The 17,392-nt window shown below is 48.4% G+C and overlaps 1 protein-coding gene across 1 annotated transcript in view; it reads right to left on the bottom strand.

Moving 5' to 3' along the window:
* Positions 1-17,392, bottom strand: part of LOC137912263 (receptor tyrosine-protein kinase erbB-4-like) — a 119,363-nt gene that overhangs the window by 27,340 nt on the left and 74,631 nt on the right. The window contains exons 4-13 of the mRNA XM_068756613.1: positions 11,031-11,165; positions 9,857-9,922; positions 8,563-8,681; positions 7,708-7,849; positions 6,987-7,100; positions 6,232-6,358; positions 5,443-5,516; positions 4,493-4,583; positions 3,780-3,985; positions 3,028-3,160 (exon numbers count right to left, since the gene is read on the bottom strand). Coding sequence (XP_068612714.1) covers positions 3,028-3,160; positions 3,780-3,985; positions 4,493-4,583; positions 5,443-5,516; positions 6,232-6,358; positions 6,987-7,100; positions 7,708-7,849; positions 8,563-8,681; positions 9,857-9,922; positions 11,031-11,165 — 1,207 coding nt within the window. The remainder of the gene's footprint in view (positions 1-3,027; positions 3,161-3,779; positions 3,986-4,492; positions 4,584-5,442; positions 5,517-6,231; positions 6,359-6,986; positions 7,101-7,707; positions 7,850-8,562; positions 8,682-9,856; positions 9,923-11,030; positions 11,166-17,392) is intronic.

Raw genomic sequence — 17,392 nt, 5'->3', positions numbered from 1 at the left:
ATGAGGCGTATTCTGATTATTCCCAACATCCATAAAGCAACACATCCACTTTAGTTTGCCCATCTCTGAGCTGAGGTGGGGGGGCAGGAAGCTGGCTGAGACAATTTGATCAAGTTAAAGGCTTAGTATGGTCAATATGTCAACAGAGCGCGGCCATGAATAATGAACAGCTCTGGAAGTCATGGACAAACGCGAGGGGCGGAGGAAGCCGAGACAGGAGGACGGATGGAAAGGGCGGGATGAAAGCGCTGGGAATGTCAAACATCACATGAAAGAATCTCTGCAGTTTGTGCGACTGAAACGAACACAAAGCCTTTATTTAGTCAGCCGGAGGGATGTCCAGCTCTTTGTGTCCACACGGGGACATGAAGGGATGGCGGGGAACAATCTCGCTCGATGTCGGCTTTATACGCGCCAATTACAGCAGAACAGAGCCGCACGGCGCCTCAGAGCCGTTCCGTCGAAGCCTCACGTGCGCACGGTGGTGGTGCTGCGGGGTGTTCAGGCACCTGATCTGTCCCCGGTTTATTGTCCGGATCAGAGCCTTATCTCGCTCGTCTCTGGCGGGGCCGCTGTCGATAAGAAACTCCGCCGATCAAAACCACTTTTCACTTCAGAGGGAATCGATCAGCCGATGCAGAGGGCAGACGGCCTCCGAGGAGAATCCGCCGCCGGTTTGCAAACAAGCCCCTTTCTCACAGCGGCGAGATAATGAGCGTGCCTTTGTTTGCTTTTTTTTTTTTTGCGATTGACTCTAACGGGGTGGAACAGAGGATTCAGCAGATTCCTCCACGCGAGCAGGCTTTATGCGATCGTGCAGATAGACGCTCGGATCCCCCCGCGGCTGTGTGTTTTATGCATTTACATGTGGTGAATATTCCGTGGAAAGCTCTTTGACTCGGCGCTTTCTCAAAGCCGCAGAAACGAAGAGATATTCAGACTCCAGAGTTCAACTGTATCACAATGAAGGGCAATAAAAGGGAAGATAAAACCCTAGATTTCCCTCCTGCCACGCCTTAATGTCAGAACATTTTCCTTTAATGGTCCTAATAGTTCGTTGTGTTCGCGGCAGTCCTCAAACATACAAATATGTGCAGTATATGTGTGTCCTCCTTTTGAGAACGCTTCTGCATGACACAAAAGAAACACTGATTGCTCTTTTTTACAAAACCTCCCTGGTCTTTCTTCCCCTTTCCCCCCCGAAAAGAAATTAGATTTCTCTCCTGGAAGCTCAGTCCAGTGCGGGGGGGGGGGTTCCTTTGGAAAAAGGGTCTGGGCAGCTGAGAAATATCTCTTTTGTTGGTTGAGAGAAAGGCAAAAGAAAAAACACACGGAGGAGAATGGATCGGAGACAAAGACTTCTGCAACGGTGTTCTCTAGGGTAATTTTCATTCTGTCAAAGCCGTTCCTCCTGATTGGCCCCCTTCACGGCTGGAAGTCGGCGCCGATGTCCCATCGGGGGGGGGGGGGGGGGGGGGGGGGTGGGGCGCCTGATGGTGGATTAGCGTTGTTTTAGCAGGAATCTAATCCGGACTGTGCACCGCCGAACATGGCCAACCCACCGGAGCAACATTTTTAATTAAAGACTTTCAATTTCTCCTTAACCTGCTTCCTTACGCCTCCTCAACCGCCCCCCCCCCCCACCCCAGTGGACACAATCTCAGATGTGCGTTTTTGACCGCCTCTTTTTGCTCATCCGAGCCTCCTTTGTTTCATTTAACACGTATAAACGGAAGGGAATTCATGCTTCTCCTCATTAGGAATGGAGGCCTGACGAGGATCAGCTGAGGAAGATCAGGATTAAAAAAAAAATCACCAATCTGGAAATAAATTGAGATGAATATCAAATCAAATTCAATTGACGTCTAAGCGATGGTCTTTAGTTTGTTCAAGTTCCCTTAATCTACCAACAAATACATTTATCGAGGCCCCGCCACGCATCTTATGGCATCAAAGCTGAGTCTACGGTGACTTGAAGCCTGATGAGGGTGTGTCGGATGCTACTTTGCAATGCACATCAGTCACCGACTGTATTTATAGTGCAGGAAACAATTCAGCAGATCCCTGCCACGCGCCTCTCCCACCACTACTCTTCAAAGTCTCCGCTGTGAGCTGTTTTTCCCCAGCAACTTCAAAGCTTCCCTCCCACAAACGGCGCCGGCGAAGGACCAGAAACGAGTCAACATGACCGATGGATGCTGGCTCTCACACATATGTACCCCCCCCCCGCCCCCCCCCCTCAAGCCTGACATCGTTGTTTGCAAGGAAGTCATATTTATCTGGTGGAAGGCGCCGTCTGTCTTATTTCAGACGGATGCTTTCAAGTGTTGCGATTCAACATCTCTTTGTTCATTCATGAGGCGCACAAAAGGCTGGAAACGTCTACAAAGAAGCGTTTCCCCCCCAGGTGAGGAGACGGTGATCTTTTTGATGCGCCTTCAGGCAGCATTAAGCAACGACCCGGATGTAATTATTCACACCGAAAGCAGAACTTTAGTGGATTACGAGGACGCTTTAAAGGCCCTTTGTTGCAAGTGCCAGTCATTTACTTGCTCACATCGGTTAAAGAAGAAAAGAAAAAAGAAGCCTGGCTGTCAGCCCAAATGGGCAATTTTGTAGTAAAATTTATTCCTTCAACAATATATTTTAATTGATTTTAGACAATGGATGTAATACATGGCCAAATGTTCCTTTGATGTTCACGTTAACTTTCTTGCAGTGCTGAATCTCTTATTGGTTCATCACATTACATTCATGCCGATTGGCAATTAGGCTCATCCTGCAGAGTCCTTGGCAAAGGTTTGACTTCACTCTCGTGCATCAAAACTGTGTAAACTGATCTGACATCACCTGGTTGTCTGGGCTTCCCTGCTTGTGTACGGATAGACAATTCAGAAAAATGCTTATTTTAAAAAAGTAAAACAATTCTAAAATACATAATCCTGGAGAGAGACCTGAGTGCCACATATATCAATGCCAGTCAAATATAATATTGAACCTGTACGTGTTTGAGAGTGGATTTCTCACCCGTCAAAGAGGTTGCAGGACTCCACACAGGTGCGACCCCGTCTGAAATACCTGCAGGACAGACACTGGTCAGGCCCCGGGCCCCAGCAGCCGCCATCCGAACACATCTGATCGCACACCATTCGCAATTGAGCTGCAGAGAGAAATCAGATAAAAGAATAAAAACGTATGCAAGCGCACCCATGTCGTCACTCCGGAGGTCATAATGCAATCCACATAATGCAATCCTCTGTTGGTGTGTGTTGGTGTAGCGATCACTCCAACCACAACAATCGATGCCGCTCATCAGACTCAGCATGTCCATCATCCAGTGAGCGACATCCGCCTCCCGGGGAGCATCGCCCAGCAGGGGAGGGGATAAACCTTTGTCAACAGCATAACGGTCAATGGTAAGACCGGTGGTTTAGCCTAATGAAGACCCCGCCGTTAGGCCCTCTGGATCCGTCTTTAACACCTACCACACTCATTAAATGGCTAATCAATGACAAGTGAAACTATGGTGGAAACTATGATACGGATACGGGCGGGTCAGTGTGAAAGGATGGGGTCGGATGCATTTAAATTAATTTGGGCAAAATTGGCCTTTTTGTCTATGATTCAATTTATATATATTTTGTGTATTAAAAGAGCCAGGTCCTTTTGTTATCTCCTCCTCATTCTTTGACATCACGGATAAACATCCTGAATGGAAATGCTACCGCTGAAATACCAACTAGCTATCCTATCGATTGGACTCAAGCACCATTACTTACTGCATTCCTTCGGATCTCGGTTGTTCCGGATCAGAACTTTCTGGCTTGAGGTCCTGAAGAGTGACGTCCAGTTAACAGTGTTGTAGAAGCAGAGGCCGCTGTTGTTGAAGATGTACACATTCCCGGCGCTGATCTCATCCAGCGACTGGAACTGCAGAGAGGAAATCCAGCGCTGCTTCAAGATCAACAGCGAGATTTCGCCTCCACTGCAGGATGAAAATGAAGAGATGGTAAAAATAATGGACATGAGAGCAATAACAAAGCCGAAAGAAGAAAAGGAGATGACAGAAATATGGCAGATATATAAGGGAGGAGGCTGCTGAAAAAAATCCCTGCGCTGCAAGGTCATAAATGACAAATATAAAACGAGGCCAGATCTCCTTTGGCTCGCCTGGCTTCACGCCGGGATATGACTCTTGTATGCACACACAAGAACTTGTCATCAAAACAGGCTTAATCAAAACAGTGTGAACTCTCTTTCTGCAGAGCGACACAAGCTGGTGCCTCATTAGCCAGAAGCCACTACAGCACAGGCGAACAGCAAGAAGGACACTGCTTAGAATACGAGCATGTCATCTGCATACATGTAAACAAACAGTGATGCAAAATGTGATGTGGAACCAGCCTGAAATGAAGGTTTACTAAGTTGTACAGGTAATATTTATGTGTACAAATGATACCGGACCATTTAGCGTCTCTGTGAGTCGACGTACCTGTAAAGAGTTCTGCCTCCGATTGTTGCCAGGTTGGAGAAAACACTCAAATCTGTCATGTTCTCAGGCCAAGACTGGATGTTGAGGTATCCTAAAGTGGAATCCAGAAATAAATAATAAGCATAAGATAATGTATGAGCCAAAAACAAATGTTTTCAGTCCAAAAGGCAAATGTAACTTGTTGATGAATATATATCTAGAAAGAAATGGGGCTTGCATTGTGAAAAATCTGAACATTGCCTACTTTTATAGCTGATATTAATAATGTCTCTTCACATAAGGTTTTATTTCCCAACACGTTTTCTTTGGCGTGAATGTCGTATATTTAACCTTTCAGCAGTTCGGTTTAACAAATTATATTTTGCTTGATAAAAGGGCGATAACAGTTAGGGGGAAAAAAAAAAAAAAAGCCTGTAGCATACATTTGATGTTGGAGCAAAATAATTAAAAGGATTGAAAACACTGAAGGTTTCGGTCGTGGGGTTGCACCGCCTCGGCAGAGATCAAGCAAGAACTCACGCTTTGTAGAAAATGTGCTCGGCGAAGACAATATATGCTAATTAAAAGAATGGATGTAATATTCTGCACAATCCGTCCAGTTGCACTCGCCTTTAACGACAGATTACATCAAACCGGGATCTGTGGAAGCGACATTAAGGAGATAAAGCAGGAAACGGTTGGGATAGAGCGGCCATTGCTCTTTCTTACTGCCTGGGTTTTCATTATGAAAATGCAGTTTCACCCCATTAGCTGTTTGGCTCAACTGCAAGTGGCAGTTTAATACGAAGAAATGGTTCGTGCGCGGGACACTGCTCATCCTTTAAGACCTCTAATAGCATGGGTCCGCTCACAAGAAGCATGTGCAACTATTAGAAACATGCACGTCGGCAAACAGTCGCATCAATATCAGCTTTCTATGTCACTGTTTAAGCTTTCTTTGACTTCCTCACCTGTGATCTCGTTCACAGTACGGAATGCGTTGAGACTCTCCGGGTCCAAAGGTCCGATACTGTGATATATGTCCCTGAAAAAGAAGTGACACACGAAAAGGTGAATATTATTATCCTTTTTTTTTTTTTAAAAGAAGAAAAAATAAAGCAGCTCAATGTGAGCCAGAGATGAGAAAAGACGTTCTTCACACCAAAGTCAGAATGCTCTCTAACTCTAGTGTGAATCGAAATGACGTATAATTAGATCCTCGAGCTTCGGGACACTTCGGTCGTGGTTTTTGATTGAAAAGAGTAGAGTTCTCATTGACCTTCTCAAACCTGATTTCTTTGACACAAAGGGACGCGACTGGAGACGTCTCTCTGAGTTTCAGTTCAGACAATAAATTCAATATCCTATTGAATCCTCACGCGTTTCCAGAGGAACACCTTAAAAAGCTACGTTTTAGCAGGAGCTAATGTGCGAAAATGTATCTAGCCAGTAGGCTGGGCTACATTAGCATATAAGAGTTAATTCTCGCTTTTAGGAGGCAAATAATTCTCTGATGAGTTGCAAAGCAAACAGGATAAAGGTTATTAAATCATTATAGCATTAATTCTAATAGAATAACAGTTTTTAATGAATGAATGTTAAGTATTCTTATCCATGGCCTCGCAGATATCCAAAAAAACTGAACTAAACCAACGTCATATTTCACACAGCTTCAAACTTCTAGAGTTTGACCGACAGGCGGGTAAAAAAAGACCGACCCCTGAAAGCACCGCGTGGGAACGCATCCGGCTGCCACTCACCCTTTAATGCCGGTGATTAGGAAGATGAGGTTGCCGTTGATTTTGGTGCAGTTGACAAATCTATCAATGTTGCTGGCATCCACTGTCTGAGCCGTCTGCAGGCTGCCTGTCCCGATGCCGTCGCAGACTGGTGAGACAGACGCACGTCATGCGCAGTGTCATTCAACAAAGTTCACTTTTCTGCCCATAATGCATTAACTCCACCTGCATTAATTACACTTGCGGTCTACCATGAGCCAAGCACTTCCTGCGGGCGGAGGGGGGGGGGGGGGGGGTGATGAATAAAGCTTGCATTAAGTGGTGTAACCAGTTCTATATCGTGATTTATCCCAGACAACTCCAGATCTGAAATGTTAATTTGTTATCATTTCCCACAGTTCCTTGGGCTATCCCTCATTAACCCCCTCCCCCGCTGTGTGAGGGTGTAATTAAGAGATTAACCAATCAATGGATGCCGGAGCCCGTACATGCGGCCTGAAGGAACACGCTTTTGTCTTGCCCGGAAAGAGAAAAGGGCAGATCAGTTACCTTTATGAGAATAATATGAAGAAGAGGCTAATCCTTTATAGTGAGTCGAGGTAGCGCTTCCTTGTTATGAGCCCATTTCATGTTAATTGACATCCGTCGCTGGATCCGACATGTGAAAACAGCAGATCCTCGCAGGAAATATATATCACTCATTAAGCTTGCTATCCTGCTAGCTCTGCTACTTCCTCAAAAAAGGCAATCCAAGAGCAGGATTCACCCCGGTTTACCTTTTGGACAGATGTCGGTGCACGGGATGCACATCTTGATGCGGTTCTCCTCCACTTCCATCTTGTTGCTGGGGCAGGCTCTGACGCAGGAGCTGTGGTCCACCACAAAGTTATCTGAAACACGAGAACGTTGCAGATACCGTGAATCATAATGAAAAGATCTTAAATATCGCGCTTCCCACGCACACTCGAAGCGCGGCCGAATTTCTCAGACAGGCATCTCTAATGGTGAGAAATTGATTGAATTTTAATCATGTTGGTTCATGACAAAAACTAATGGTCTGGGGGCGTCTTTTCTCCGCAGTAGAAATGAATCAAATCCTCTCTTGCGTGCGGCGGAGTCGACGTGTGGACTGGGCTCATTTGGTGATCAGTGGATCTCGAACGCGCAATCTGTCGACGTAGCGGCGCCGTTTAAGGGCGCTCGCCGAATCGCTGCCCGCATTTCCGTGACAGAGTAAAACTAAGATTAGTTTTGTTTTCAGCCACCAGAAGCTAAAGCAGATGGCGAAGCAGCGAGGAGAAATGAATACACTATTAATTTAGGTTTGGGCTAAATAATGTGGTGTTGGAATAACCATCTCGAGACTGTTCGCAGGATGGATGGAGGATAAATGCTTCTTCAATCGACAAGCAGCTCACGGACGATACAACTTGATCACGCTCTTGCAGTTCATCCGTTCACAGCCGCACGTATGTGTTCGTCAGAAGAGGAACTTACGTGGACACTTCCTGACGCAGAAGGCTCCATAGGTGTACTTTGCCCTGGGGTTGTGCTCCAGCTGAAAGGTGGTGGGGTTGTAGACGAACGGCTGGGGGCACTGGGTCACGCACGCGCCGCTGTCGTTGAAATTGGTGCAAGCCTGCAGGGAGCGCATCGGTTTCATTAGCAGAAGGTGGGATGGACTGAAGAGGCGACGAAACAGGAAGTTCTGCCGTTCGGACGCGTGGAACACAGGAGAAGCAAGGGTGCGAAGGGGCGGGGGGGCTTTCTCACATTCGTCACCGGGAGTGAAAGTATTACAGCCGCATTTCATTTTTACATCCCGTCGTGGCACCGGGCTCGTGCAGCTGTCCCCCCGTCTCTCCGAGCGGCGAAGAGGAGAAAAATTGGAGTCATCGATCCACAGCCACAATGGAGACGGGTGAAATGTTGCCCCCCCAAAATCCTCTTAAAATGTTTTGCCGTCTGTTTCCACAGGCTGAGACGGCATTAATTGAACCGGATGAGCCTTTTTGTGTGAATTACAGCGACAATATTATTCCTGCCAGAGCGCGAGTGCGCCTTTGAGCGCGTGTTTGGCGAGATAGAACGAACTTGATACTAATTGGAACAACTGAATCACCAATTTGTTCTTTTGAAGCGGCGTCGCCGTGTCGAGACTTTTACAGCGCCGTAAAATGACAAGCGATTTGTCAGCTGGTAAACAAAGTCGATCGTTTTTTTTCCGAGCGGGGAGGTCGACAAACAGACGTGAGAACGGCGGGTTGTGAGGATCTCTGGATGGGAGCGAGGAAATAAACGGGGAGAGGATGGACGGGCGTTGGCGGCCGCATGAGGCGTGACGTGACGTACGAAGCAGTCCGTGTCCTTGGGTCCGGAGCAGCCGCCGGCGCACTCGCGATGGCAGCAGTCGCTGACGTAAGGCCCGAAGCAGCGACCGTCACACTGCTCTGCACACACCGTCTTTGTCACTGCGCAGGAAGTGGGGGGGGAGGGGAAAAAAAGAGAATGTTAAAGGTGCGACAGTCACCAAAACACACAACACAACACCCAGACGACTCCGATCTCCCGGCGGCTCCGGCTCAGCGACTGGAAACCTGAGAAATTGACGGCCACGCTCGGCGGCTCCCGAGTATCAGCCTCGAAGCGGAACTTCGCCGGCGGCGAGCTCACTGGGTCCGGTCTGGGTCGGCACAACTTGGGTTTCCTATGATGGATTCTTACCCTACCAGCACTTATCATAGTACATACCGCACTTTTCTGCAGCACCATGCGCTTGCATGTGGATCCACTTATTATACGCTTAGAACGCATGAATTAAACAAGGGCTTCATTTTGCTTGAGTATGTGTTCTACCAGCCTGCGAGTCAGCAGGAGCTTGAAAGTGAGGCATAAAAAAAAAAAACTCTCTCTGTGTTGGGAATATAATGATATGGCAATGAAAAATACAACAAGGCCCTGTATTCTGTTAGACTGTGAAAAGCAGGTCAGTGTCTCTGTAGATGCTGATGACACGAATAGAAAAGTATAACAGAGAACTCTCATTTCCATATTCCTTCGTCTTCCACCGTTCGCCGCCTTTCAGTCGAACCCACAAGTCGCCTCGCCACAGCTTCATCGGACGCGCTTAAACGTCACACTCGACCTTGGATTTTCGCCGTCGAGCCCAAGCAAAAAAAGGCTCAAGACAGATGCATCAAAAAAAAAATAATAATACAATGAATGCGTGTCAGAACAGATTAGAGGGGATTACAGATCGCTTTGAAGCAGCCTGGAGAAGATCCGGTAAATGCAGTGGGGTCAGGCGGGTTTAATCTAATAACTGCTTTGACCACATTTTCATCGGGCTGGAATCCAGCATCAGGGTTGCACTGATTCCATCAACATCCGGGTAATGCTAACTATCCAAAGAAGCATGTGAGGGACGCCAGCCACGGAAGCACCGCTGCACCAGAGCGCCAGTCGTGAGGACGCCATCGATCTTCCCGATTTACTGTTGGCAGGAATTCAAATAAGCGCATCTCCCCCCCAAAAAAACGTTAAACTGTTCCTTCGAGTCAGCATCTGTGATGCTCTATTAGTCATGCCCTGGTTGCCAGGCGCTCCAGAGAAATGTGTGTGTGTGTGTGTGTGTGTGCATCCTCACGGGTTTGACACTGGTCCTCCTGATGGCCCCAGCAGCGTCCGTTACACGAGCGATGGCAGCGTCTGCCTGCAGAACAAACACACATAACACACGATCAAGCAAACTTCCCGTGCGGTTCGGACGCAAAGGCGCGTGAAGCCGCCGCCGCCGCCGCCGCCTCCTCGCAGGCCAAACGCCCGATCTACTCACGCACCACCCTCGGCGATTCGCCGCCTGGTGACAGTGACGGATGTGTCGCATCTCCTCCGCTCATCCGACAATAGACTCGGAAGTCAACGTGGTGACTCGCGGCGTGCAGAACGACGGGCTCCTACTCCTCTTCGTCAGGCGTTTTGCACAGGCAAAGTGGGACCTGACAGAACCGCTCGCCGCTTTCAGCCGCCAACGGCCCGTCATCAAGACTTAATCAACTATGGGTTAATTACAACGTGGAGCAGAACACCAGATTGTCACCAGGCCCTCTCAACCACTCCCACTGTGGGGTTGTTAAAGTTAAATACTAACTACGGCCCTCCATTTGGCAACCTCGACTCCCCCACGCTCCTCTTGTCACCCTGCCCCCAACAACCTCCTCTGTTCGTATTTGTGTTTAGTCCTCCTCCTTCGCCGTCGATGGCGTTGTCTCCGACACTCGCTAAGGTCCTCGCATCGCCCCGTCGTTCACGGCGCTCCTCGCCCCATTGTTCGCCCTGACACGACTCAGGGCGACCAGTCTGCAAATGTTCACAAAACTTTATGTGAGCGCGTCTTTAACAGCCGGCTCTTCCGACACGCCATGCATGTCCACCGGATAGGGAATGCCGTGTCAAAAAAAAGCAGCGGAAGCAGAGGCACTCCGGGCGTCCACGGAGGGGCGGGATCGTGGGTGGAAGTGGGTAGCTCCAAACCAACTGTCAGTTTCACTGAGATTTAAAAAAGAGCGCGGCAGACGGCGGCTCCATGGGCCTCGCTGCAGAGCCGCCACCAACCCAAACAATGGGAAGGGTCCCGCGCTGATCTAACGCTATGCGATTTCGCTTCCCAACAACCAGAAGGCAAAGACGATGAATAAAAAAAAAGAGAGAGGGCACCGACGGGTACCGGCCGGCTCACCCTTCAAAGAAGGCACCAGAAATAATGGGTTACATCCCAAGTCACTGGTCATACTCCATCGCCCCCGACATGCAGTACTCACAGCCGAGGTTGCTGTTGTTGGACGGCACCACCAGCAGCTCCGCCTGCGGGTCTTTGATAATGTCACGCCAATGGATGGTGTCGGCGTGGCACAGGAATTTGTTCTGGTCAACATAAACACCCCCGTTCAGGATCTCTGCACAAAAGAAACGACAGAAAGAGAAGAGAAATCGGCACATGGCCATATTTATAAAGGAGTAGCAGATATACGTGATGGCAGAAAATCAATACTTCAAGGTTAACTCTAATCCTTTGTCTCAAAACTAGCATGCTGGATAAAGCTACTCTCCGGAGTGCATCTGAGCATGAAGATAAATGCTATCGACGAATGCACGGCAGGTATAAAGACGCTGGTGTTCCATTAAGCTGCAGCAAAACGAGCAAATAGAGGCAACAAAAGAGCTTTTTGAGGAGAAGACAAACCCGCACCTGGATCACTTTCTAATAAGGCGGAGAGTCTGAAATAATTCTATTTGGTTCCGGAGTTAATTAGTCTGAATATCAGTGGACGACACGCGATACTTGTTGAGCTGATTAAAAGTGAAACAGTAAACTGGAGGAGACACAGCTTTCCTCAAATCCTCACTCAGGGACGCCGATAATGAAATAATTGTCCAGCGTTTGAAGGCTTGGTGTGCACGTTTAGACGGATTTACAATCCGGCGTGAATTCTGGTTGCCAAGCACTGGGGAAAGTTTACTTTCTCAAGAAAGTGAAGGGATCACGGCCGTCTTGACCTCCTTCCTCCTCCTCATCCGTCGATCGGATGAAAGGCGACACATGGAAGACAAAGGATGCAGCATTTGCTTAATAGGAAAAATATGTTTCTCCTCCAGGACCGGTACCCGAACAGATGCCTGTAAATCCATCGCCCGGTCGCTAATCCAGGTTTTGGAAATCGACACGGAATGAAATGATGCCGCAGTAATCCCGCCCCCCCCCTCGCTCTCTCCCAATCAGCGACCTGTGACAGGAGAAACAACGGCGTTCCGGCGGAGTCGCCCCCCCCCCCCCCCCCCCCCCCTCCGGGACACCAGTCGATTGTATTATTTAAGCCAGCCGAGGGGATTTAGATGCAATCACCTTGCCTCTCGTTCTCCTTGGATATGAAGCGCTTCCATGAAAGCGCTTGTTGTAATAAATTACATTTAATCTGTGAAAAAAAAAAGAAAAAGAAAAAAGCAACAACATGGTCCAGATCAGGGCTGGAATTACTGAAAGTAAAGAAGGGCATTATCTCCCCAGGCAGATTATTAACGACGATTCAGCGGCTGAGAAGCACACGCGAGAAGCTAATCATTACCATCCGGCGGCCTGATTAAAGGAGCGGGGCCTTGGTTGGGGGGGGGGGCATTTATTCAAAGCCCTCTTAGAGGTGACACGGTGCTCCGTCTGCCCGCCGGATGCTCTACAGCCGCCGCTTCGTGTAATCACGCTCTCGTCACAATGGCCGATTTATCAGAGGGTGTCCTACATTGACGGGCGGCGGCTGAAGAATGGGACGAGGTGAGCCGTTTCAAATATCACGCCGACGCGTGTCTGAGCGATGCGTTAACCAGAGGCTGGATTATAATCTGGTTTCAGCGTGGGTCACCTTGAAACAATATACCGTTGGAGGGGATCCTCAAGTCTTAAGCCTGGAAGAACGAACAAACACGAATTGTATAAAAGTAATATGCTTTTCCTGCAAATCTGCCGCAAGCCTCGAGAAGGCTTCGAAAAAAACAGCCCACATTTCAAAGCAATAATTTTTGATAAAGTGTGATGGATTTGATCCACTTTAAAGACGAATCACCGCCTCTGCTGTCCGTCTCGGCGAGGGCGCTAACTCCTCGGGAGGAATGACCGTCCCTGCATCGGATGGTCATTCATTAAAACGCGACAGTCCTGCACCACTGCCCAGCCCTCCTTCCCGTTTCTCTCTTGCGCCCCCCCACTTCGATCTTTCCATCGGGAGCGTGAGATCTACAGCCGGCCCTCCTTCGCTACAACCCCCCCCCCCCAACTCGCCCACCCATGCAACCCCACCCTCACCCTCCACGCTGCAGAGAGTTACGAGGTAGTCATAAAAGCTATTGTCCTGTAACGGGGGGGAAGCGGGTGAGGGATGTAGGAGGGGGGGGGGGGGGGGCAGGGACACAAAGAAGAAAGCTTATTTGCCAAGCTGAAAAAAATAAAGAATTACGATTTTAAAATATCCAAAGCAATCATTTCAAACGAAGAGACCGGATTGTGCAGGTGATTGATTATGAGTTGCAGCTGTAAAACAGTTATTTATGATTGGCATAAAGATTATGCCACAACTTCAGCACACTCGCAAAACTGCAGCGGACAGCGTTTGTTCCAAATGAAACCGAAAGAGGAGGTGAAAGGAAGCCAAAGAGACGCAAGATGGCTCTGTTTCAGGGTTAGGAAGACGCCACATGCCGATGAAAGCGGTCCATCCTGGAAGCTTTACGAACTGACACCCTTTTATGTGTGCGTGCTGGGAGCGCTGCTGCCATATGTTCGGGTCGTGTTTGCTTCAAGATCGTCTCTAGCCGGCGAATTGTGCGACAGTGTTTTCCTTTGCTGGAGGGAAAACAATAAAAAGTCTTGCAAAGAGAAGTTTGGCGGAGCCATTTCATGTGGAACTGGAGGAGCTACGAGGAGATCATCCGAGGTCAAGAGCGACTCGTGGGGAAGCTGCAGGAGCAGCTAAACGCGAAATCCCTGAGGCAAGTATCAACCTGGTTTGGTGTTGCTTAAAATAAAACTGTGGGCCTGGGATAGGCTTAGATTTAATTGCCATTGGAGGCTAAAACAGCGTCAGAGCGCCCTGACGATATTCACGCGACCCTTTAGTGATGATGCAGAGCTTTAGATCTGCGCAGGAGCCGAGGGGAGGAGAGGCAACGCCGTGCGAGATTCATTTATTTCCTTGCTTTGTGCATCATGCAAGCCCCAAAAATAGAGTCCAGGCCAATCACTGCACGGATTGTTAAGGAAGTAAAAATGATCCCTTTGCCGAGCTGCCCTTTTCAGGCCAATTACGTTCACTTTAATGTCATTCAGCGGCGCTAAGCGCTCCTGTTTTGAAGTATTTTCCAGGCAGTGATGGCCCAACACAAATCAGTGGCCATAGCTCCGTAGGGAAGCTGCTGATGAGCTTCCATCAGCGCTGCTAGCCGCTGATGGAAGTCCTTCTGCGTCCTGTTATCCGGCTAATTACGCTGATGAATAAGGCCTTAAAAGTGATCCGTCGCCGACTGATGAGCTCTTGCATTCACCGTTATTGTCTTGTCTCGGAGGACGGGCGTGTCACACGTCATGCAGTCTACTTGCTGATGCACAAACACTAATAGACGCAGGAAAGGCCTTGAATGTTCAAGCAAACAGAGAAAACTACTATTTTTAATCCAATCTTTGCAGCAGACATAAAAAAAAAAACATCTCCTGTCCTTCAACAAGAATCTTGGAGCTCTGTTACATCGACAAAGCCTCGCGTCTGTAGCCGGAGCTGTAGAATTGAGCCGAGGCTTTACCTCTTAAATGCCAATTAATCACACCGAGGTAGAGAGCGAAATGGAAAGAGCCTCAAGGGTACAGTAGTGTCGCATTTCCCCCACATGAAAATGAAGCTGAATGCAGCTTCTTCATCGAAATCCCTAAAATATGCAATAAAGTGACACTGATGAGGCGTTATTAAAAAGATAATGCCCTATTTCGAGCATTCCTACCGCCTGTTTCCTCCGGTACGCGCTATTACATAAAAAGCGAAGGACTTTCTACTTTGTCTCTTTTCTCTTGGTGTCCATTAATCTTATCCCGCTCCTGTTTTTCACATTAGTGGCTCAAACGGTAAAAACCCAGGGGGGGGGGGGGGGTTGTAATTTAAATGCATTAAAAAGATCCCACACAGTCAGATCTCTATGCTCAATTTAATTATGGACGAGCTGTTGGTCATCGGAGACAAACATAAAACACAAGGAAGCGGCGACTTCCTGAACCACAAACCTGTCTGCAAGGTCGGAAGTTAAATCCTGAACTTTATGAGCCTTTAAAATGTGAATTATTAACAGGAAGTGTTGAAAGGAGCACGGAGAGTCGGCAGACTTGAATCAATTGGCATGAATTAGGGAATCAGCAGGAGCGAGGCAGCAAAGTCCTGACGAGAAGGTTCCCACTGCTGTTGCATGTGGGATATTTCCAGAGAGGAATGGGATGGTTAATTGGAACCGTGCACTAAAATATAAAGATTTGGAATTTTCTGTCTATGATTTGAGGTAAACACGTGAATGTGCAGGAAAAACAAGCAGCCGGGTCTCTAAGGAAACCCTCTGTGTGCGATTGTGCGGCGCTGCAATGTACAGTGCCTCAAGCATCTTTACTCCAAAGAGGGAGAGGAAGAAAAAAAAAAAAAAACAGGCTGCTGAGGAAGTAGCTGCTTAACTGAAAATGACTCCTCAAATCCCATGAATAACTGTTAAGTCTCCAGACGGCAAACAGGCGGCCGGTAGATAAATGGCTGCAGATCGTCGTGATAATAGAGACAGGAAATGGCAACCGGTTCGCCTCAGGGTGTGAGGGGGGGGGGGGGGGGGGAGCATCAGCAGGAAAAAGGTCGACGGCACAAGTGACCAAAATGAAACTTCTCAACGTGGGAAGAAGCCCCGCGAAAGATTTTAGGCATTTTACAAAGAGCTGCATTATTCACACCGGAAAGGCTGTCAAAGATGCACGTGTGTGTGTGCGTGTGTGTGTGTGTGTGCGTGTGTGTTTTACAAATGATACCATTCTCACAAGCGGATCAGCGGTGGCTCCGAGCCTTCGGCTTGAGGACTTATCTGATCTTCACGGAAAGGAGGAGGTGGCTCTCCAGAGTCCCGTTTCCGCACTTCTCCTTTATTAGCTCTGCCAGCCAAAGAGATATTGTATTGGGTGACAAATGGGAGAGGAGCGCTCTAGGGGGCAGACGGTGCGTGGGAGGTCCCCTCCATCTCCCCTCCCAAAAACCTCCTCTCCCACGATCCCGAGCGCTCCCGTCCACGTCCTCCCTGGTAACCGTTATTGTGGTTTAAAGCCTCTGATTAAATTTCGCAGTCTGGAATGATATTGTTTTCGCGGTGAATCCTTCATATGAGGAGATTGTGGGAGCGTCAAGGGTGCTGGAGGAGTCGGGGAAAAGGTGGAGGAGGAGATTTTTGTCACATCTGAAGCGACGGATGCTAAATAAATCCCTGCCATCACCTTCCTTCTGTTCCTCAGCTCCGATATACGTTCCCTCTCTCTTTCTCCTTCTCGGGATAAAAATAACATTCCGGCCTCAAGCTAAACTTTAGCTCGTCTCCTTTGCTAATGCCGGAGTCACAGTACTCTAAAAAAAAATTCTTTAGAGGTGACACAAAATGCAATTAGTTCAAATGAGAAGCCGGTAAATTCAATAATGGAGGCAAATGGAAATGCAACTGGAGACTCTGCACTTAAGGCGGGATGGGCTCACAGTCCCAATAAGCCTTCTTCTGTCGCCGCTTCCCTGCATCTAAATGAACCAGAGGCCCTCCAATCAGAGCAGGCAAACAAAAGAGGCAGCCAAAAGAGACGAGAGCGCCGCCGAATACCAATCAAGGGAAGGAACAGCGGCGGCTGCCAATGATCAACAACCGTGCGTGTCTGCGGCGCAGCAGGGTGAAGATGGGGCAAAAGTTTACTTCCCAAGAACTCACCTTTTTTGTCACGATAGGAAAACGGAGCGGCTTTGACAAGCGATTAAAAAAAGACACCAATCTGCAACAAAAAAAAAAAAAGCCAAGTGTTTCAGAAGTTTTATCTTTTAATAGGTCTCAGTATCCCAGAGGTCGAGCAACTCGCTCATCAAATAAGTTGCCAGGAGATTCAGTGAAGTACAAACAACCCCCCCCCCCCCCCACCCCCCCACCCCAAACACGCCGGTCCTCTTTGCTGCTTTTGTGCCCGGAAGTGTTTTCGGTACAATTGCACCAAGCTTGGAGCATCAAAGTAGGATTTAGTGCGCACCGTGAATGGATCATAGGGGAGCCGTGAAAACGGTGAAACTGCTGCAACTTGAAATGTGGCCTTTTATTAAACGTCCGCCCTCGGAGTCGGGGAAAGGAAGAAGAGAAACTCTAATCTGACCACACCTGCAAGTGCAGCGAGGATGCGCTCGGCACGCCATCCCCCCGTCCGGCGTGCAATTTGTAATTCGCCACGCGTTTCATGGCGGGAAAATCTTACGATGTCAAAAACAGAGCAAACCGGCTGCGTTGAAATTGGCACCCACAATAAGCTAAATGGGCAATTTGTCACTTCCTGCCACCGAGCTGCAGCACTCATGCCTCCGCTTGGGTAATTCGAGACACTCGC

This window comes from Brachionichthys hirsutus, chromosome 24 (assembly GCF_040956055.1).
Source record: "Brachionichthys hirsutus isolate HB-005 chromosome 24, CSIRO-AGI_Bhir_v1, whole genome shotgun sequence".
Taxonomy (NCBI): domain Eukaryota; kingdom Metazoa; phylum Chordata; class Actinopteri; order Lophiiformes; family Brachionichthyidae; genus Brachionichthys; species Brachionichthys hirsutus.
Note: the sequence above shows the minus strand (reverse complement) of the source record. Positions and strands in the feature narration are given on the sequence as shown.